The following is a 24,964-nucleotide window of genomic DNA, read 5'->3' on the forward strand; positions in this document are numbered from 1 at the left end:
ACAGTTGCACAACAGCTCTCAAAGCTGTTTTTATTAGAAAATAGCTGATGTTACTGCATCCTGTATACTGTATATCTATAGGACCCTTTACTCTGAATACAGGTATGATTCTTTTCAGGCAGTGTGGCTTGGGAGTGAATGTTGAACATTACAATTACATGAGCATAAACACCATGATATCTGTGCTAAGACAATGAGAGCATGTCAAGCAACAGGCCTATTTAAAATGTTAAGATAATATTTGCAAGATACAATATATAAGCAAAAATAAAAGTTATTATGAAAAATAGTTTGTAAAATGAAGACTGACTAATTAATGTTGATCATACTGTTATGACACCAAGATCAAGGATACCTTGTTCTAGTCTATCTTGTGATTCTAAAGCAGGCACTGGGAAAATGTAAAATAATGAAGCAACAGTAGACACTGTTTTACATTGTTCATGAAATAAGTTTATTAAGGAAAACAAGTACATAAATACCAATAAAAGTATAACAATTCTATTATTAACTCATGAACATATAAAACATGCACTATACTGACAATACTGTGCTTTAAACAACACACAACTAAGAAAGTGAGGTATTCATAATAATCCGTTGCGGAAAAAACAACATGCTGCAGATTTGGAAGTGGAAAAAGTCGCTTGAAAATGGTTTCACCACCTACCACAACTCTGAACCCTCTACTTCATTGCCAGACTATCTATAATTAAACCATTGATACAGTATAATAGACTACGAGTTTCCATAATGCTTTAAGATAGTTGTATATTTTTTCTTTCATTTCTTTTTCTTTAAAGTTTTTTTTTACTGTGTGTTGCCTATCATCTGGAACTTTCCTGCTGTATTAATTTGTAGGCTCTAAAAAGTCTTAAATCTGAAATTTAAACTGACTTACTGACAGAATTAAACAGAATATGAAAAAGTCTACACTTATTCCTAAGAAATAATCTTTTTTGTCTGGTGACATATTACCCTATTTGCTCATTTTAATTTAGTTTTTACCTATATTTATATTTAAACAATTAAGTCATTCCTTAATACTTTAAAATACTGTTCTTGTGCTTTCAGAAAAACAAATCACCTTCTGAAAACATTATTTTGAAAACACAAAAAAAAAAACTATATACACATGTAACAGCACGTTACCTAAACACGCTATGTCTGTGCATATTATTACAAAGTTAGAAAACAGCACAACCAATATCACCTTGAACACAGAATAGCAGTCAGCATCAAACTGCCAGAGGAAATATCTTTGACACATTCACTTTTGACAAGAATGTCATGTACAACTTTTTCTAGTACATAATGAGAACAATCAAAACCACAAAAAATGTCTATCCCATAAGTAGACACAACTGGTTAAAGATAGAGCAGCTGAAAAGGCGCCATTTCTCCCCAAATAAAGTATTACTGAGTGGCATCATTTGCAGACTGAAGATATCTTATCCACTGAAATTATAGGATTAAACTATATTAAAATGTATCCGAATTTCTATGCTTGTGACAATTCAGTGCATTTTTAAATTCAGGATGATCGGTGGCCTAAAACAAGTCAATCATTATCAGTTAGAAGTAGCTAATAAACTAGCAACTCTAAGTTGCACTTTTTATAAGTATCAACACAGATCAACTGTCTTTCTCTGACAGAAGGAGGCATCCATTTACAGAACAGCAAATAATAATGTGCAGAGATTATTTTATATCTCATACATATTTGAGCATATTAGATCAAGTGTTGAAGTACAACATAACTTATAAAGCAAGGAACCACCCTGTGTTGCATTCTAAAGAAAGCAAAAGCTTCTATTTGATAGCACTTGCTATTATAAGCAATTTACACAATTCTGAACAAACTATTTCAGAAAACAGGTGATTTTTGGAAAGTCAAATGCAATGAAAATAATCAATATTCTCTTGCACAAGTATTCTAAATAATTTGTCAAATTAGATCTACAAATAAACACTGCATATCATTTAATAAACTTACCAATCAAGTGACACTGCAACAATAACAATTATTAATCAAGTAATTGTATTGTGAATAAATCAGCATTTTGTTATAAAATGAAACAAAAATGTCAATGGCTGTTTTGCAAACTGTTTCACAGCAGATAATTCAGTGAAGAGTGGCTCAGCTGGTAATGCACTAAATAGCCACAAAAGTCTATAACCAAGCATGACATAACATTCTAAAACATGCTTAATCCAGTTACATAGCCTAGGGAGTCAGTCTATCTTGAAAGCACTGGGCGCAAGGCAGTAACCAGCCCTGGATGGCATGCCAGTCCACTGCGGAGTTCACTCACCCCCTCACTCTCAGTAGGCCAATTTAGAATCACCAATTAACCTACTACATATGTTTGCAATATTGGGAGGAAAAATCAAGCACCCATAGAGAAACCTAGGCAGACATAGGAGACCTCGCAAACCACACAGAGTTCCCAGTTGGAAAATTAAAACCATGAGATTGAACCTATTATGGCACCGTAATACCCTACTGAAAGTCCCCGAATTCTATTGGATTCATGGCTTACTTTGTCTGTAGTCATACTTACCTAATTCAGTATTGGGACTTGCCAGTAACTGTCGGAACTTTTCCAACCTCATCTTCTCACGTACTGTCATTGGAGGCACTCCAGATGCATTCTGATCAGAAATGCGAGCCACAAGAGGAATGATGGGGCGTAGTGGGAGTGACTGCTGCTTGTGAAGTGGGTGGCGCATTGAGGAGTCTTCTAAAAGAGAAGAAACGCAACAAGTGTATTCAGAGAGAGAGAGAGAGAAGAGACAAAGTAAATCATTGTTGAGGACATGGACACAAAATGTTGAAGATGCTGCAGTATTCATGAGCCAAAATTTTAATCTCATGCCAATCCGCACCAGCTGAGCTTCACATTCACACCTGTTAGCATTCACTGTCACTTATAAGCATACCATACTATATTATAAACCCCTGCTAAAGCTTACACTTAGGAACAGATGCACCCAGTGAAGTTCATACATATACTCTTGTGAACCAGATGAAGCCATTACCCATTTCCGCCCTAATTCCGCAAAGAAAACATTTCCGCTTCTACAATGCAATTCTTATGTCATGTCAATAAATATAACAAAGTAACAGCCCCCAGCATTGTAAAGGGGGCTATATATAGTGCTGCTATATTTTACATATTACATACTAAAGGAAATATATCCTGGGAGCATAATAGCAAGAACAAACAATTAGAGTACACCATAATACAGCAGTGTAAATTCTATCACAGTGTTAATACAGAGCTGCTAGTAGTTGTAACCCTGAACATCTTTAGACTGCGGGAGGAAATTGGAATAACTGGAGAAATCCAGGAGTATGACAAGGATAACATAAAACTCCGCACAGACACTGAGTAGACTGGAATATAAATTCAGGTTTCTAAAGCTCACCCCATAATACGCAACAGCCAATTGTAATTCACTTACAGTATGCTGTCAAGTTGCAAAGAATGAAATTAAGAATTAATTTGTTTTAAAAGATCTTTCAACAATTCAGCAGAAAATTTATCAATGTTAAGCTGTTTATTTAAAAAATTTACTTAAATATTAGTGTAATATTTTGTAATTAAAACTCTCTCAATCTGTATTTCAGGAAATGTAGGCAGTAATGTATTATGTGCCCAGGGATCAGATGTTATGTCAATTGATATAAAACAGCCAGCCAGCACCTGTTAAGTCAACTGAGAGAATATAGTCTTCCTTTCCAAATGTACAGTATATAAAATGATCTTAATCTGATGGAAACAAAACGTGACTCAAGAAAAATGAATTCTAACTCACTGCACACATCTTGAGCAGACATAATATTTTATATATAAATAACTTATATAGTGCCTTTCCCATTCTCAAGACGCTTCACAAAATCTCATAAAGATATAGCAGGTATATGTAACATTGGATACAGATGTTACCTAAACAAAACATTAAAACAGATAGCTACTGGATATATGAAGGCATTAAATAGAATAATAGACAATAAACCAGAGTAAAATACTAAATTCAATAATAAAATGGCGCTTTTCCACTGCATAGTACGGCACGACACGGTTCAGTTCAGCTCACTTTTGGGGCGTTTTCCACTGGGAACAGTACCTGGTACCTGGTCCTTTTTTTAGTACCACCTCAGCCGAGGTTCCAAGCGCGCCGAACCGTTACCAAAACGTGACGTGTAAACTCTGCTGGTCACTGATTGGCGGGAGAAAATCGTCATTACTGCGTCACTGGCTATTCTTTTCTTTAAAGGTACACACACGCGGAAGTTTGTGTCCCGTCTCTCCATCGCTGGACGCAGTTTGTTGCATAAGTGGATGAATGTTTCTTCAGACATTCGAAAGTTCTCCAGCCACGGAGTGTTTGTAAAACCGGGAACAATCACATCCCACCACTCTGAAGCACGGTTAAATGTCCAAACAGATGGTCTGTTGCGGCGACTTTTTTGCAAAATGTGGAAGATCTGTAATATACAGAATCAGCATTTTAATGTTACACTGGCAGTTAAGTTCATTTTATGCTTTGCAACAGTGATAAAAGTTAGCTAGTGACGTGCTTTTTTTAGATGCTTACCCTTGCGCGTCGTCGAGCTAAAGTGTTGTCGTTGTCTGCGTGTTGTTGTAAAAGTTCCACGGTGTCACGGCAGTACAGGCGGCGCAACTATAACGACACGTGAATAATCCCGCCCACTCTAAAGCGGTACTAAACTGCAGTCGAAACGCAAACCGAGCCGAACTGAGCCGAACCAAGGTGAGCTGTACTGAACCGTGCTGTGCCGTACTATGCAGTGGAAAAGCGCCAAAAGAAAGCCTAGCAAATAACATCATTTGTCATATAACACACACACACACAAATTATACCGAGTACAGTATACCTGGACAGAGAGGAATTCTGAAAGAGGAGGCAGAATGTCAGGTTAAGTTAAAAGCCTTCCTTAACAGATGAGCTTTAAGTTGATTTTAAAAAGAATGAATGGAGTCGGCTGATCTCATTAATTTAGGGAGGTCATTCCAAAGTCTGGGTGCCATACAGCTAAAGGTCTTGTCACCCATAGAGTGCAGGTCAGTATGGGGCACAACAAGATTGCCAGAATCAGAGGACCTTAGTGAGTGAACAGGAGCATAGTGATGGAGTAGGTCACTGATGCAGTCCAGTGCAAGGCCATTTAAAGCTTTGCAGGTTAATAACAGAATTTTATACTCAGTTCTGTAAGACACAGGGAGCCAGTGGAGGTGAAGCAGAATGGGTGTTATGTACTTGCTGTTGCTAGTTCACATTAGAACTTTTAACACTGAAATAGAGTTGAGTATCATCTGCATATGAATGATAACCCAGTCCATAGCTACAAACGATATGGCCAAGGGGAATCCTATAGACACAGAAGAGCAAAGGCCTGAGGACAGAGCTCTGAGGAACCCATTATGTGACCGGCGCCGAGCTGAATCTGTTGTTGCAAAGACTAACAAATTTTTTTCCTGTCAAGTTAGATAGGACTTAAACCACTGGAGGGCAGTGCCAGATACACCCAGTATGCTCTCCATTCTGGACAGTAGAATAACTTACTGGGATGGCAGCAAATCTGTAGCCTGTCACGTTATGTTTTCTGTTCAAATGTTTATGCATCTGCATAGTTCTCTTGAGCCATACAAAGTCAGACCTACACATTTTGCAACTCATAACTTTTTTTTTTTTTCTGCATTTAGAGTGAAGTGTTCCCAAACCTTGAAAGTCTTGGGTTGCCACGGTCATTTTCTGCCATTTGCCTTTTTTCAAATGAGTTCACAGGTGACAGAAGTAGTGATGCAAGTGCAAGCCACTACAGATTAAGTCTAAAGACGTAATCAACTAATCTATGAAAGTGATCGTTGCCAACATTTTTAATAATCAATTATTGTCAATAATATTGATTAGTTGTTGCAGCACTATTTATAACACTGAATCACAATAGATTTAATTTGGCTTTCTTGACACTAAATAACTGAAAAATATTCTTTAATGTCAACATGAAAGCAAAATGTCCTAAATTATTTATAAATATCCAACCCTAAATCATTATGGGTGCAGCCAGTTGATTTTAGAAATCCCAGAATTAGATCAATGGAGATCACCCGTCTGGGGTTTCAACTGATTGTATTATAACTGCACCTGAATATGAAATGTCCAACTTGCTGTAACTCAATATCGTGGACTTTCATACACAATGAAGACTAAAGAACACTCCAAGCATTGACATGAAGTGTGGGAATTGACGAAGAAATTGTCCAAGTCACTGTAATCCAGTTAAATCGATCATTAACTTGGAGTATGGCTCAGCTCAAAATCTGCCTAAAGCATGTTTTCCATAGGGATATTCCAATCAGGTTTTTCAAAGCCGATACCAGTCACCACTTCATGTTACTTCATTGGCTGATTCAGATTTTTTTTTTCCTTCATCATTTAAATTTTTTTTTTTTACATTAATCTCCAGCATAACCAAATATAAGTTTTATGTCCTATATTAAAAAGTGCATTTTTATAATTAAACTATAGACCCAACAATTTTTTAATTTGCAAGATTTTACTTTTAATTGCATACATTTTTTTTTTCTCAGATATCGACAATATACACGTAACCCTAAATATAGGTGTACCTAACTGGAAGAAGAGTCGTCATCACTGGTACCAATGAGAGGCTCATCTATCGCTGTCAAGTTAATGCTACCGTCATTGATACCATCATAACAAATATCACCATCATTACCTTCACCTGATGACACCTGTTTACCCTCCCACAAAACATTGTCCTCACTGCCATTGAGTTTGTTAGAAATAGAATATTTGAGGAAACCATGTTGAATTATAGACACATCTGATTCATTCCAAGTGGCAACCCAGTCCATTAATTCTTTTGCTAGATCTGGAAAACTTGGTGGGGCTCCACAATTTGCCTTTTTTTTTTGTAAGCAACGCTTGCAACGGCTCTTTGTTTATGAGCCATAATCGGATGTTTGACTCAGGAATATAAAAATGGCAACTTGCTGCCCGATTGCTATTAGTTACTCCATATTTTTTTATTAACAACTTCTCTGCTGCAATATAATTTCTCATTGAATTCATTTTAAGGGCTTAAAATACAAGATTGTATCAAAATTATTAACATACTAGTACTTGAAGGAACACAATGACCACCTACTCACTGCTATCAAGTCCAATGATAAAGTCGAAATTACTGACTGTAATGCGGTATAATGTGAATGTTGAATGAGTGATTAGCATAAGATGAGCGCTGATGTCTTAAGTGGGAGGGGAGAACTGTAATACAGCTCCACCCAACAGCGAGGCGGTACCACAGATGGAACAAGCACTTCATGCACATAATGAATTCAAGTACCCACATTCCTACCATGCAGGCTTATTGAAAATACCTAATTAAAATTATGTCCCATGTATAATGCACATCCCCCATTTTTAACAAACTAAAATGAGTAAAAATAGCATACATTACATGCACGATTTTACAGTTATGTATCAATTAATTGTCCTTGGCCATTAAATGCTGCTTAAATGTAAATACACATGCACTTATTCCTTTAAATCATTTATTGCACTACAGCTTTTTGCTGTTAAAACATGTCTGCTACATTTACAAACTGAAGGAGAAAAAACACATTTGTATCAACTAGACATTCATAATTCTTGAGGTGTAATTATAAAATATGGATTACCATTTTAATTATGTAGCAATACTTTCTTACCAACATATATACATTGCAGCAAAAAATGAAGAAAGTATAAATCTTGCAAAAAAAGGCCTATTGTTTACTAAGTAGTAATTTCAAATTCTTCCTTGTCTTTTCTTTTTCTCATTAAAAGTGTAAGCTGCTGCATTGTAATTAAACAAGCACACTGTCTAAACTCAAGTGGTGTCCATTTTAAAGGACAAAATAAAGATCTGAATTCTTTAAAGTAGCTTTTCTTGCCTTTTCTGTAGTTGCACAGGATGACTTCTCAGACTACTTTTTTTCAGTTTATTACTCCTTTGTTCAACATAAAGGCTAATATACCAATCACCTTTCATTAACAAGCCTCCATGCACTGTTTGTTTATACTGCAGGAAGTCTGCTGCAAAAGAAAAAAAAAAAAAAAAGGGGGCTCTTGCTGGCTCAACTACCATAATAACTTGTTTAAAGGAATACAGCATGAAAATATTAGATATTGTGATCTGCCTTTTTACTGATCAGGTGTTTTTTTAGTGAAAATCAGCTGATCAATCAGAGCATCTCTAGTTGTCCACAAAAACTAAATGATGGTACAAGAAGATGGCTAGCAGAGGAAGGCCATCCAGAGGTGCACAATAACAATGAAGAAGTTACAAACTACAGTGTTTGCCTGGACGCTTCATCTTTCATTGCTTTATGGGAAAGCATGAATGAAAAAGCCACTGTTTAAAAAATTGCTTGTAACATCTTGGGTAGAGTTTGCCAGAAAGTACAAGGGAGACTCAGAAGTCAGTTGGAAGAAGGCTTTTAAGGTCTAAATAGCTTTATGGCCATCAGTCTAAATTCATTTTTGATGAAGCCAAAAGCCCTCTGTGAAGCAAAGTAATGGCACCATCATGCCATTGGGAATGCCTCTCTGGAGGGATTGTGAGGGTAGAGGATAAATGAATGCAACAAAATACAGGGATATCCTGGGGGAAGACCTGATGTAATCTCTAAGAACCCTGTACCTTTCTTTTCCAGCAAGACATCACCATCAAGAATAAAGTCAAAGCTTACATAGGAATGGTTTACAAATAGTACATACACTATCTCAATCCAATTGGGAATTTGTGGCTGGACTTGAAAAAGGTGTTCACTCACGATTCCCATGCAACCCGACATAACTTGAGGTTTTGCAAAGAAAAATGGGGAAAAAAAAATGTGTATCAATGATGTATAGCTGATGGAGCCATGTCCACACAGACTCACAGCTGGAATTATTGCCAAAGTCCCATCTACTAAATATTGTCAATATTAATTAAATCAATTATTTTGTGTTTTGTATTTGAAGTTCATTTAGGAAACTTTGCAGTGATCGGTTTTTACTTTGACATTAAAAAATCTTTTTTTTCTGTTGATCAATGTCAAAAAAAGCAAATTAAATCCACTGTGATTCGAACTACCAAGGGAGCGAAGACATTCTATAGGCACTGTAATAATATTTTAGCAAACAATACATGTTATTTGGATGTTACGAGTACATTATTGAATAAGTAACACACAGATTATTTGGCACAAATAATTTTAGATTTTTTCCATGGACGTTTTAGTATTGTTTGCTCTTGTTCAGGGTTTTCTTTTTATTCTTTATTTCGCCTTATACAATTCCTTATATAAGGAATTTGTTAGTTTTTGCATACCCCTTGGGGTCAGAGTGCAGGGTCAGCGATTGTACAGTGGAGCAATTTCAGGTTAAGGGTCTTGCTCAAGGGCCCAGCAGAGTAGGATCTGTTTTGGCAGCGACGGGAATTCGAACCAGCACAGATCCTTCTCCTCTGAACCACCACTCTGCCCAGGGTTGGCTCCTACTTACCCTCACTGAAGTCCATGTATCAGAAATTTTCATTTTTTGTCATGAAAACAACATGGGGCAAGTAACCATTAATACAAATGTAACTTTTGGAATAGTTCATATTTTATATATATATATATATATACATACACTTAAGTATACCTGTAGATTTTGATCTTGAATATAACTAATCATATATTTTTCAGATTAAACTGTAAACCTGACTTAATATGTGTAGGTTGCTGTAACACGGCAGTTTGCCCCATGAGAACAATGAAGTATCCCATATTTAAAAAGATTAATTGGATGTTTGGTTATCCTGCAAGCTGTTGGGAGTTACCTGTTAAGGGAGGTTACACTCAGAAACAGAGTTAGATTGATAGCATTTTATTATTCCCAAGGGGGAAATTTACCTTTCTACAGAAACTCAATAAATAAATTTATATTGTAACCAACAACAACATCCCCTTCAAATACACACTAGAATTATTAAAAAGAAAGGAAATATCTGCCCAAATATAAAAACAGCAGTCAGAGCGAGGTATTATAAAGGAATGTTGCTACTGGTATGAAGAAACCACAGTACCTCTTCTTGACACACTTCTGCTAAACTATTTGTTGGCTGCAAGTACTCAGTGTTAGTAGACACAGGATGTGCACCATTGCTCACAACAACATTCAGTTTTGTTTTCATTTTGTCTTTCTCTACTACCTCCAGCAGGCCAAGATTGTGCTCAATACCTGAGCCTGCTTTCTTAATTAGGATATTGATTTTGGTGGGCATATCATAAATTTGTGCTACTGCCATAGCATGCAAAAGTGTAGAAAATATCACTGGTTATGATAGAGTTGTAGAACATTTATACTACCCACCCCATACTCTAACAGGAGATGTCACTACAAAAAAGTAATAGCTACTAAATGTTTTTTTTATATATACACTCTGTTAATCACAGAGGGGAAATTGTCATTTTCGCATGACCTTTTGGGGGTCAGAGCATGGGGTCAGCCATTGAACAGTGACCCTGGATCGTTTTTTTAGGTTAAAAGACTTGCTCAAGGGCCCATAGGAGTAGGATCCCTTCTGGCAATAATGGGATTTGAACTGGCAACCTTCCAGATACTAGTGCAGATCCTTGGCCACAGTGCTACCACTGTAGCCACAACTCAATTTAAAAAGATTGAAGAGGTTAAATAATTTCGGTTTTAGAGGAACCATTTTAGAAATTTAGGATACATTATAGAAATAATTAAGATTATGAAAAAATAAGTAGGGTGAGTACCAACTGTAATTTCAAAATCTGTTCTTCAACAATAACAAGAAAGAATCATAGATGGAAGCTAACTTTTGCAGAATTGTTATTAAGTATTTCTTCACATTGACACCTACAGGTTCACAGAACACATTATCAACTAAGCTTGGAAGCAATTCCTTGGAAAACCTGAAATACTTCCAAAACATTCATTAGTTGATATTTTAATAAACCAGTTATTTTAATAGTGCACTACAGAAAACGAGACTGCTAAACAAATACATGTGTGGGTAATTTGCAAATTAAAAATTAGAATTTGTGGGAATTACCAAAATGGTGCAGCATACCGTCAATCCTGAAATTTTAAGACAAGGTGAATGTAACTTACAGTTCCATTTTAAGACTTGCATCAGATATTACTGCTTTCAATCAGCACTTATTTTAAAGCACTGCAATAAATTACACTTAAAAATGACCTTTTTCTAATGATGAGTGTCAAATCCTAATTAAATCCACTGCAAAACAATAAACATGAAAAAGACAAAGGGGGAGAATACTTTTTAAAGGCACTGTAAATATGACTAATAAACAGACCAATCCTATGCCAGCTCTACGACTTACACACAGTTTATATTTTGGTTACCTGATGTACCAGACAGTTGGGATAAAACATTACCTAAGCCTGTTGAAGGTTTTGATTTACTAGTAATATCTACTTCTGCACCTTTACGTTGGTCTCAAAGAATGGGATTGGCAGTACAAATGGCAAAATGAGATTCTTATACAGGGTGTTGGGGTTGTGATTGGGAGAGGAGCTTGGCAATGTATTGTAGTAGTACTTCAGAGTTAAACTCCAGCATTTATGGGTTTGGTTTGTAGCAAGGTCAGCTTCTCCCACAGGGAGTGTACCACATATGACCCACTAGGAAAATGCCTAGTAGTAATTCTAAATGTAGAAGTGATTCTCCGTTTCAGCCAACCATGGGACTCTTAAAAGGACTAGAAGAAGGGGAGAGAGTTTAGTGTAAACAATGCAACTTCGCTTGGATGAATGGATGGAAAGTGAAGAAAAATTATACTAAAATCCTAGTTACTTTATATAAAACACATCTGTAAACTGATTCCACATACAACAGCAGAAGCCTCCTTAAAAATGAGCCTAATTCCCATGTAACAATACAAAACATGTTCACAGAGGACATTATAAGTTCCCTTCATCATCAGACCCGCTAATTCCATTGAGAGTTGTAGGAGCAAAAGCTTAATCATCATCAATGAGCACAAATGCAGAGAAAGAAGTCTCTCTATCACACAGCACACTTACCCTGACACTCATATGGGCAAATCTTTGTAACATTAACACTTTAAGGATATTGATGAAGAGAAAAAGTTAAAAATAAATAAATAACACTAACCAGCAGAGCATGCTTTATTTTCATTTTGGAATTAAATTTTACTTTTGTTTCTATTTTAATCAACAAAATGAATTAAATCGCTATTTTATATACATATGAAAAAGAAGAAATTTCTGTGTATCTTTATTATTAATTGGATTCTTGTTATTCAGCCTAAAAATGCAGATCAGGAAAGCACAAGTTAAAAAAAATAATGCATCTCTGTCAGCACCAAGAAATCGTGATATCTAGTTCACATTTGAAATTTAATGCTTTAAGTAAATAGATGCAAAATTATTAGTGCAGCTACAGTAAGTTACCCATTGTTCCAGGACTGACATATTTCTTATGTGTAAGTTAATTTAAAAAGTAAAATAATGAACCTTTCACTCTATGTAAAACACAAGGCAGAGAAACGGTGAGTGGTTGCTAGACTTACAGTATGTAGTATGCTTTGTTATTTATTACTTAAAGGCAAGTCGTATTTATCGGCCTTAAAAATCAAGTTTCTTCACTGCATTTAAGATTTGACTTAGTATGGCAAATCTGCCACCTAAAAGTCTCAAATAAAAAACAGACACCGGCCAGGTCTTACCTGATGGTCTGCAGATCTGCACTTCACTGCTCGATTTAACCACTCGTCCATTGAACTGACTTTCTTCAACAGGCTGCATGTGTTCTGGCTTGTCATTCAGTTTATTGCGGTGCTGAGCATATTGACTACTTGCTACCATTAATGTCCCTGGCTTCAGGCTAGAAGGAGCAGCCAGAATCCCCACCAGGTCTTCATCCTCATCATCACCAATGTCCCAGGCATCACTGGTGCTCCGAGCAAACTCATGGAAACTTGAAGCTTTCTTTGATCTAGCAGAAGATGCATTTGTTTTGGGTCCTCTGTAAAGGATACAGACATTATCTGATATCATATTGCACAATGATCTTTCATACTCCAGCAGCATCTTAACACTTCAAGAGAAATATTTTATTTCTTTTTTATCTTATAACTCTTTATGAAACTACTCTGTATGTGTGTTTAAATCTAGGAAACAAAAACCCAAAGAAGCAATAATCATTTAGAATGAATGCAGTAAAGATTCAAACTCCAAAAATACTGCTGCCACCAATGAGCTTTTTGTACAAGTTGTGCATGGTGTGATTATGTGGAAGGGCTGCCAGATGGCACTATAACTTAAAAAAAAAAAAAGTGAGAAAATATTATGACTTTTATAATTTAAACCACTCAAAAGCATATAAATACATTCTGGCATACACAACAGTTCAATTGTGATGAATTCTTCATATGAGCCCAAAAGCTCATACGAAAAGACAATTTCCCCAATGGGATTAACCAAGTATATAATAAAAAAGTGTGCTTTTTAGTCCATTCTCTACCTCACAGTGTCTAGACAAATTAAACTGTATATTTAAATGGTATAATAAAACACTTGATCTACAGAATAACTCTCTACAAGTAAAATGGACAGTTTCATTTTAGGATCTCAGTTACACCATTTTTTCAAGTAACATGCTAAAGGGGCCTACCCTTAGTAATACTTGGAATCTTATCTATAGGAGACAGGACAACATTGCAAGATTAGTTTTTATTAGTTGGGTATATCCTGGCATGACTTGCTGCTATACACACAAAAAAAAAAAAACTTTAAGCCGTTGTCACTAAATATAACATCAAAAAATTACAAAATAAGTTTATACCCAACTCTGAACATTCCACCTACTCCAGTCTACAAAAACACACATCCTTACACTGGCATAAAGAGCATTCAATCATCTTCATAGGGAAAAAAAATGAAATTCTCCTGAAAATTGCAACTACCGAGAAACATTATGCATACCTTTCTGTCATTTAAGATGGTTACATCCCACTGTATCACCTACATTTCACAACACTCAGGCTATTAAGAACCAAATAATATCCCTGTTTAAAATGATCATTAGTAGCACTTTTTTGATGTCCTCTTGCAGGTGCATATCAACTTGCTGAAACAAAGACTGATGTTTCCCATATCTTATTACACAGAAAAGTCAGCTCTGAACTCCTGGGTGTAGCTGAAAGGGTGTGTGGAGGGCATTCTGTGTGCTGTATTTACAAAGCCCGTTAGTGCTTTCACACTGTTCCTAAATTACACACCTCCCAAACATCAGCAAGATACCTTAAAGCAATCAAATTCAATCTGAAAGCATTAAAATTTACACAAGAAATACCACAACACATAATAAAATAATTAGACACAGTGTCTTGGCAAAATAATTTATACCAACAAGCACATCGATCTTTATTTTTATTGAATTTATATCAGCATGTATAAATAGTAGTATTACAATAATGTTGCTTTGACAACATACATATTTACTATTGTGTTAGCAAAGTTGTTGATATTTTAAATAAAATAATTATGTGGTTTAAAGTAAACTGAACTGCAATTATTTTAATGTAACTATTTTTATCCTGGTGATAAACAGGCAGAATGATATTTCTGTATTAACTAAGCAGTTATGAGATGTACAATTAGGACTAGTAAACATTTTTCCTCCCTTTTTTCAGAAACAATACAAGATTTTTGGTGGATGACAGTTATGCAAATTGAAATAGAAAAATAAAAAAGTGTCAAATCCTAATTCTAAATATTTTTAGAATTGAATAAAAAAAACAACTGAGGTGTTATATATAACCTTTAATCTTCACATTTCTACACTAAGACTTGCTCAAAATATCACAGAAATATGGAAAGTTCTTAGCGAGTGGAAACGGGTAAAATAAAATTGACTATTGTAATGCTTTTAAGGATGAGCAAGGAGTGAAGCAGTGTGAAACGGCAGTGCAGTGTCTCATCATCAGTCATCATACACTCTGAAGTACATACTGGTTGACCACTTTCACGTTCCTGTCTCAAACTTTGCAGTTAGTTTTAGCTGTTCAAGTAAGTGTCCTCTGCTGCTTTGAATTTGCACTATGGTGGGGTATCACTTCAACAGTCATAAATGACTACGAAGCTGATAAGAAAGTTAAAGTGACAGGACGCGACTTGGAGCTGACGCATTCAACCATTTTCATGAATTTCAAGCAGCACACTCTTTTCTGCATAGCCGTGCAACTGAGCCCTGAAAAGGATTGGTCCTTCATATCCAGCACATTTGCTTTTTGCCTTACACCCAGTGTTGCTGTGATAATTACTGGTTCCCTGTGACCCTAAACTAGGCTGTTAAAATTTATCCTTTACCTCATGCAGGATATTAAAATTATATATATGTGCAAATTTTTTGAGTTGATTACCACTGTGCACAATAGCTCCTTCCTCACTAGTTATTGCTAGACAACCGGATCATAAGCTTGCAGGATGTAGGCTTTTTTTTTTTTATTTTGGCCAAATAGTGCAATTATTTTTTTCCTTTTTATCACATACTGTATCACTACTTACATTTACTTATCGACAGTTGTGTGGAATCCTGAGATTATTCAGTACGCTGCCTGGTCATACAGACTCCACAACTGTCATTGTTGATGAAGAACAGGCTGAATTCAAAATGTTCAATTACACAGGTACTGAGGACTACTGTTTTTCAGTATTGTGGTCGCTAGGCACTACAGTTATAAAAGACATTCTGAAAACAAAGGCATCACCTCACAACATGACAACACCTCACAACCTACAAAAATGAAAATGCTGGAAAAAATGTTTAAAAATTGCTCAAAAAAATCTGAAAACCACTTAAAAACATGTTCAAAAAGCCATCAATATGCTCAAAAAACATTACACAAACGCTGGAAATTTACAACACTCAAGGGAGACTGTGCCCATTAACTTATAAAAATGTACTAAAACACTATAATCACCAGCACAATTAAAAAAATTGTTAAGATACTGACCCTAAAAAAGGAACAATCAAATATCTAATACTACAGATAACCCCTTAAGTTTGACATTTATGCATGACTGTAGACTGGTACTGAAGCTTTCAAACTGCTTTCCACTAAATCTGGCTTGCTTTGTGACTGACCATTAGTGTGCTTTTCTCACTATCTTTCACGTCTTATTATCCTACTTTGGCATTTTATATCACTGCCATTTTGATCAGTTTAACACCCCGAAAATGGAACAGGACTCTAGTGCAGATGGGTTTTCACCAATGATGGATTCTCATATTGGATGTTTGGTGCAGCTTTCAAGCATAATCAATGGTTCCTTTGACATGGGAGGAAATGCAATGTTATCCAAGAACAAGTTGAATCTGTGTTGAACAAAATTTTGTTTTTCTATTCTTAGTTAACAGCCAATCCTAATTACTGCAACTTTTAAATTAATTATCACTATTTATGCACATGAGGAATCTAGTCTATGAAAAGTAAAAAAAAAAAAAAAAAGCAAAATCCCCATATACAGTGGATTCAGAAAGCATTCAGGCACATTCACTTTCTCCACACTTTATTAACATGACGATATGTTTCTAAGAATGGTCTGCAAAATTATTAAAAGTCAAAAACTACAAATATCCAATTTATGTAAGTATTTAGACCCTTTGCTGTGGCACTCCAAATTGTGTGCATCCTATTTGCTTCAATTCTTCTTGAGTTGCAGCTACAACGTGACTGGAGTCCACCTGTGTCAAACTAATTTGATTGGGCATTGTTTAGAAAGGCACACACCTGTGTATAAAAGGTACCACAGTACACTCCGTAAGTCAGGACAAAAACCAAGCCATGAAGTCCAAGGGTCCCTCTGTAGACCGCCACAATAAAACTGTGGTAAAGCCTAGATTAGGACAAGGATGTAAAAACATTTTAAAGCTTTGAGTGTTTCCAGGAGCACAGTCTCCTCAATAGTTATGAAATGGATGAAGCTTGGAACTATCAAGACTCTAATAAATGACTAAGTGCGAGGTGCTTGAAAACTAACGGTTACTTTTGGTACCAAAGTTAATGAGATGCTGGCACCACACGGACTTCAAATTTGCGATTTTAACTACTTTTTCAACCCTGTTATACCATGCAACCTTAGTCTGAGAACACAAAAAGCAACTCTTTGAGCAGAACTAGAAGTACCATGTCTGACAAAGACCAGGAACTGATAATCGCCTTCCTAATAATTTCCTTACAGTGAAGCGTGGTGGCTCTCAGTGGCAGGGACAGGGAGACTGGTCGCAACTGAAGCAAAGATGAATTCAGCCAAATACAGAGAGGGCTTTAGAAAAAAGGGCCCAGAGTGCTTGTGAACTCAGACTGGCTTGACAGTTTATCTTTCAGCATAACAATAACCTAAAGCATACAGTAAAGCCAAATCAACACTGAAGTGACTTTGGGACAAGTCATTGATTGTCCTTAAGTGACACAGGCAAAGCCCAAACTTAAACCCCATACAATATCTGTGGAGAGACTTGCAGATGGCGTTTACATATGCTTCCATTTCAGTCTAACACAGCATGACATGATCTGATTCTACAAAGCACCAAATTAGGATCTGAATACTGAAAACATGTTTCTTTGTCACTATGGATTACTGATTGCAGATTGATGGGCAACAGTGGCAAATGTATCATATATAATTTAAAATTATATCAACAATACAATAAAGTAGGACTGAACACTTTCTGCATTAAATATGTTCAGATTTGTACATTTCTATGTACACATATCAGTATTTTATACATGTTACTTTGTGTTCTTATCAAATATGTTACATTTATAATTGATCAAAGTGCTTTAAGCTAGTTCAAAGAAGTGAATTGCAAAAAGAATAAAGAAAACAGGTTTGAATTTAATTCATCATGGCTATAGGCAATGCCAGTAAGCTGAAGCTATGCGATGATAATCAGGTGTGCTATATAGATTAACTGTATTTTCCCCACTCTCCCTGATCACACAGCACTATTTATGCAGTGAAGCCACAAAATGAGGACAAAGGCAATCATTATGTATGAATTCTGCATTTACCAGACTCATATGTTTGCCTTAAAACCAAGACTGATTTCAGATTTCCTAACATATGAAATAAGAACCTGAATGCAGAACTCAACTGAATGAAGAACTCAAGCAGATACTGTAAATACCTAAAACAAAGTAATTTTGCAGTACTGTAGCTCTATCTTCTAAATTCATCATATATCTCAGATATATGCAGGTAAAGTTAATTTGTGGCTCTAAGCTGGTCCAGTTTAATGTGATATGTGTGTCCTATGCATATTTTGTTTCTGCTTTACGTCAAAAATGATGTCAGCATGTGCTGTTGCTTCACACAGCGCTATAATGTAAAAGAATGTACAAAAACAGACATCTGGGGATTACACATTAATTAATACAAAAAACATCTACATTTAAAGCTTTTCTGCGAGTAGTGAAGCTAGCAGCTACTTTCTGTTCAAGCCATATACAACACTCGCTGCCTTAGACAGGCTAACAGTATTGCTAAAATCCTCAGTCAATCTGCACAGTTCCTTTTCTCACTTCCTCTATCGGGCAAAAAGTACTGGGCCACTGGCAGTCTCATCAGTAGATTCAGGGACAGTTTCTATCTGCAAGTACAAAGGTTACTTGAACAGTCATAATTACAAATGGTGCTACTGAAAAAAAACACTATGCATATGTATGTATGGTTGTTTTATTGGATGGCCGGCAGCCCAACCCCGGCCGGGATTCCCAAGAGATGGAAGGATAGGGAAAGGCAGCTTCGTTAGGGCACTAAAGTGGTAGCCTCCTGGGCTGCAGCGGTGCCCTGGATTCCCACAGGACATCTTCAGACTTGGAGTGCTTTACCTCAGGCCTTTTGAGTATTGTGGGTGGTGCAAAGACTAAGGAGCCATATGGCATGGAATTTCCGCCATACCCGGAAGTGTTTACAGATCATGTGGGCAGATAAGCAGAAGCACTTCCGGGTTGGCCAATATAGAAGGATTTGCCTGCCTTCCAGAGGCGAGCCAGAGTCGGGTGGAAGGTGGATGAAGCTTGCTGGGATAAAAGGAGGAGGTAAAGACAAAGAGACAGACAGAGAGAAACAAAGAAAGAAGAGTCACTGTGTGTTATTCCCTTAATATATCTGTGGCTGTGGGAAACACTTGTGAAGAGTTTTCCAAAGAATAAATAGACTGTGCTTTTAACTTGTGTCCTGTGTCTGTTGTATTAGGTTCGGGGAGCTGGAGCGTCCCCTACTGTCCACAAGGTCTAAACACAATTATAACTGTAAATATATTGTGTGTGTGTCTTTGTGTTGATATTGTATTATTGTTAGCTGTCCTAAGGAGACATGCAAGTAGGAATTAATTTGTACTATATACATGACAATACACTTGAAACATTAGAAGGAACTAGAAACCTGTGCACACAGTAGGATCGTGAGAACAGGGCTTATGCAACTTATGTGTAGTGCATTACCTGACCAACAGACTCGTTAAAAACACTTACGTCTTGTGTATCCGATAATTGAGAGGAGGGTGCTGGGCTCCATAAACAGGCTGGATGCTGTAGACAGAAAAAAAAAATGCAAAGCATTACACATGTACTTAGGCTCACACAGTTCTGAAAGATATTTTAATGTCAATACTTTATAATTCCAACACGCATATTATTTACAATAAACACGGTCACTATTAGGCCATCAGATCTTAGCCAGTGTTTAGCAGTATTGCTATTTTTGGTTTTTTTTTTATATAATTACTTCTGTCTTGACCTTATTTAAATGTTGAACGAATGATGCAAAAAGCAACCCAAGTACTTGGAAGCAGAATGCTGCATCATGAAACAATGTTTTTATCTTAAAGAGGCAGTTATCAAAAGACGGTAAAGATTTGCAACATACTCCTCTCCTCAACAGACCTTTTTCATTGTTTAGGACTCCTTGGGACTCTTTTTTCCACCCATCCTGAAAAAAAATTAAAACCACTGGCAGCCTTGGGCTTATGGAGCAACAGTCAAATGCGGAATAGGCTACCCAAGTAGTTACTAGTCATTAACTAATTACACATATAAAAATAAAATTATAAATAAGTAAGTATTTTACCAGTGCAGCCTCTGAAAATGCTGAACTGTTTTTTTACAAAAGAGTTCAGTAAATTTAAGAGAAACATTTGTCACTAGGCCTGTGTGATTATGCTTTGGAAATATTTACCCTTGACCTGTTTATAATGAACCACAAATATACTGCTAAACTGAAGTGACAGACATTTTTTCATACTGCGCCATGCTAACAAAGGCATTAGAAAAGTGGGCCAAAGCTTTCAATACTAGCAGAGCATTACACTACTCTGACTGATTTTAATGCCCAAGAGTCAAAAAATTGCATCAAGAGATTTATTTTTAATATATTAATTTGATTCTAAATTGTTTGTGTCATATACAGTAAGTCACCCCCCACACCAAGCTACTTTCAATTATAACTTTTAAAAGTAAAAGCTGCTAACTCAGTATTTTACGCCCTCCTGTCCAGTTCAATGATGATAATGCTACTGTGGAGAAAATTTGACAAGTTGAAGATTTTAACATATCCCAGTGCTAATGTGTACAAAGCATTCCTTGTCATTTTGAAGATGCAGATATACCAGGATTTGTATTCACAATATCCTTGATGACATGTCATGAAGGGTGGTGGTCTTACAGGTGTATTGATTATAATGTCCTTAATTATTAATACAAGCTGTCAACTGCTATAGGAAAGTGGAGTTTAAGGACTAAACGAAGCTGTAGGCGAGAGTGCTGCTGCCATAAATAAAGTATGTGGGAAGAATGAAGGTGGCAGAAGATTTGGAGAGGAGCCTCAGAGACAGAACGGGCAATAACTTGCACAGCTGTCTGTACAGTAAGCGAAGACAAACTAGACCTACAAGGAGAAGTAGTAATGCCCCAGTACAAGTCTAGTTGCATTCTTTAGCGTTCAAAGATCTCTTTAAATGTTTCTAATACATCTATAAGATTTGTTATATCTTTTTGAGATTTCTCTTTGCCAGAAATCTTGAGAATACCACAAACAATGATGGCAATTTAACCAAATGGATTTTTTCCATAAATATAAACTAATCCATTCAAGTCACAATAGTGCAAACCTGTAGACTGAAATGGAAGGCTGCAAAGAAGCATACATTTCTGACACAACATATTTATTACCACGGGATTTTAGTGTTCAGTCTTTATAAGGCACATCTCAACAAGGTGGCCTAAAAAGCAACTGATGATATTGCAATAAATGATTAAGCTTCTACTGCAGTGGGTTGGCACCCTGCCCGGGATTAGTTCCTACCTTGTGCCCTATGTTGGCTGGGATTGGCTTCAGCAGACCCCCCCATGACCCGGTGTTTGGATTCAGCGGGTTGGAAAATGGATGGATGGATGGATGGATGGATTAAGCTTCTACATTCAGAAACTAAGACATACCCAATTGGCTGCACAATTTGCAACTTGAAAATAAAAATACAAATACTTTTCAGATGAACTTTCATGTATAATTATGCCATTTAGCAAGTGTGCATTATCTTTCATATACAGTAGATACATTAAAAGTCATCTTTAAGCCAAAACAGAGAGCATAAACTGTTACAACAATTAACTATCAATTTATTTAATTTACTCTGTCTTTCCATACTTTTTATAAACCCATTCTGATAAGAAGCATTACAGCATGCTGCTGGCAGAAAAAAAACGCCAACCACAATATAGCCTCAAGGTACTGCTATCATATTCACTGACAGGACTGAAGTTCATACTTAATGATCAAACCTGTTCTAACAAAATGAATTTGGGCTTTATGTAAATGAAGCAACCAAAATATAATGTGAACAGACCATATGGTATAAAAGCATGAGACCAGAATGGTGGCTGCTGCCCAGGTACATTAAACTGTGTTTAATTGAAAGTACTGTTAGGACCATCGCAGCACACCTGCTCAGAAAAAATAATAATGGCTAAATAGATGTTTACATGTCCGATGTAACCTGACACAGAACAAGCGAGTGTGGAGAAATGTTCAGGTATGTCTAGTAATAGATGGAGGGCTAGTTCTTACCTTCTGTTCAACTGCGCAGGAACTTTTTCTGGCTGGTTGTAGTGGTAAAAAGGCAAGTTTAGAAAAAATGAATGGATAGAAATGAACTGTAGATAACAGCTGAGTAGTGATAAAGTGGGAAATGACTGTTAGTTAAAGCTTACAGAATCAGTGTATGTGAATAAGGAAATGAAAACCCGTGCATCTCATGAATCACAAATGTAGTTACGTAACCAATAATTGTTTCACGGAATGTTTCATTTTTTGTCATTGTACAGATTGGCATAATCACAAACCCTCTGAGCTACTGTTTACAAAAGAAATTCACAGCCTCTGGCTTTTTCCCTGCTGCATTAAACAAAATGTTTCCATTGAATATACAATTTCATTGCCTGTTTGATGACTACCCAGTAATCAGCATGGATTTTACGATTTGGCCTGATTGCAACTATTGCTTTTCAAGTGTCTGTCTTACTGGGTAGTACCTATCTCAGGGGGTCTAGAACCTATCATGCCAGCACAAGGCAAGAATGAACCCTATATGCAGAACCAGCATATCTCATGAACTGGGTCCTCACAAATTTATAAACACAGGGTAAATTTTGAATAGCTAATTAACACTCAAATGTTTGGGATATAGAAAGAAAACTGGAGGAAGGAAAATGAGCCAAAGACGACATTAATAATGTGGAATATATAAAAAATATTTAATTGGGATTTAATGTCACTGGTAAAAACTATAAAAAGGTGAACATACATTTCTAGAAATTCTAAATTAAAAATTAAATATTGTCCACTTCAGTCAGCACTTAACAGAGGCATCTTAATCAGAAATGTAAATGGCATTGTCCTTTGTGAAGTTATGTGTTCTCCAAGAAACAACCCCTAACATTATGCTTCCAACACCATACATCATAAGAGCATGATCTGTGGCACTAAGCATAGCCAAACACAGAATTTTCTACAAACACCAAAAATGTTTATTTTCTTATTCCATTCGGACTTCCCGTTTTTGCCCAAGATAGGATTCAAGTTCATTTCAACTCCATACGCCACCCCACTACAATGGTTCATTTTCCCAGTTATGCATAAAACTCAGTTTTGTGACACATGCATTGAACAGATACATACAGTTTAAATAGCTTTAATGCTCCTCCTTGAATAGTACTTTTTTCTTACAGGGACAGCAGTCAGGGCCTAAAACATTATTATGTTTTTTCTGTGAGTGGGACAGGAGAATCAAGAGTTTACACTGGGTTCGCAAGGAATGGCCAGCCTGAAAAAAGCTAAAGCATGCTGTCAAAAATAGCATCATATCTACCTTAGTGAATCCAGATAAATTACTGCTACCACTGCTTCACATTAAGCTTGGTTTAAAGTAGCAGCCTGTCAAAGCCCGATCAAAATACTGAACCCGTTTTATGTATTTGTGCAAACAGATTCCAGACTTGTCTGTCTAATTCAAAACATTTCTACATTTTTAGGTAGCAATAAAAAAATCCAATGGATGTCGAGATATTTACATTTATATAGCACTTTTTTCACTACTCAAAGTATTCCACACAGGAATGTCAGTATGATGGCAGACTACTGCCAGTGACAAAAACAAGAGACATTAAATACAAGTCAACTAATGTGCATTGTTGTTTACACTTCATTAATGTTTTTAAACGTATGATTGACTACATACTTTCATGCTAAATAATGTAGAACAATATTGTATACGTGAATAAACAGTGTAATTTGTTCAATTTTAATTCACTTTACCCACTAGTATTTAATGTACAGGAATTTAACCTGATAGCTTTGTAGCTGCTTATAACATCACACAACATGACATACAAAGAACACATAGCATAGGTTAAACAACATACTGCATATTACAAATGGTTGAAGAATAGTGCAATTATAAAGGAGGTATGCCAATAAAGTGTATCTCATGTATGCATATGAACACACATAAATGTAAATATTCTGTACATACACACTCAGTATATGAAAGTATTAGGTTTACTTGACCTAAACCTGAAGTGTTTACTAGGGGGGAATTTTTAGAACAAGTGATGACTTTGGCAAGAAGAGTCAGTGGTGATCCTTTTTGACAAGGTTTATGACACTAGATGCATACAGGTCTGCAACAGATGAAGGAGCACAGACAATTAGTCTCTCAGCAGACCATGCATCACGCTGTAATTTAATTTTAGAATGGGTCATTGCTGAATGAAACCAGACAACAATGGAGAATGCAACAGGTTTAATTTATTTTCAATTTTGTGCTTAAATGTGATGAAAACATTCCAATTATATGTTTTGTGTGTGTTCATGAATGCAAAAAAAGTGAAAAAGTGTACAGTAAGTCATCCTAAGAAATGTGATTATTTACTTCATGAGGAAGAAGTACATAATAAATAGGAATAGCTGCATCAGACTTTTGAAATATTAAAATGTGTGTCTGGATTTAAATGTTTTAAGTCTAAATATTCTCGATTGTAATAGAAATTTGTCCAAGGAGAGATAACTCTGAAGGATCAAAAATAACATCATATCCGTAATCACCGACCTTGAAATAGTCTAAAATGATACCCCATACAGTTATGCTTGAAATTTGTTATTTTTTTAACCTCTTGGGAGTGGCTCTTAGAGGGCTAGGACCACCAGTAATGAATCAAATAACAAAACTAACATATTCATGATCAGCAATCCCCTTTTCTTTTTAAAGTTTTGTGAAAAGGAGTAATTTTGACCCCTTGTATCCCATTACAGGTGCAAAACG

The 24,964-nt window shown here is 36.1% G+C and overlaps 1 protein-coding gene across 1 annotated transcript in view; it reads right to left on the reverse strand.

Moving 5' to 3' along the window:
• The window catches only part of tbc1d22b (TBC1 domain family, member 22B), a 69,106-nt gene that overhangs the window by 41,971 nt on the left and 2,171 nt on the right, over window positions 1-24,964 (reverse strand). Inside the window, exons 2-4 of the mRNA XM_039749294.1 lie at window positions 19,623-19,679; window positions 12,807-13,105; window positions 2,565-2,744 (exon numbers count right to left, since the gene is read on the reverse strand). Coding sequence (XP_039605228.1) covers window positions 2,565-2,744; window positions 12,807-13,105; window positions 19,623-19,679 — 536 coding nt within the window. The remainder of the gene's footprint in view (window positions 1-2,564; window positions 2,745-12,806; window positions 13,106-19,622; window positions 19,680-24,964) is intronic.

The sequence above is a fragment of the Polypterus senegalus genome, chromosome 3 (assembly GCF_016835505.1).
Source record: "Polypterus senegalus isolate Bchr_013 chromosome 3, ASM1683550v1, whole genome shotgun sequence".
NCBI lineage: Eukaryota > Metazoa > Chordata > Cladistia > Polypteriformes > Polypteridae > Polypterus > Polypterus senegalus.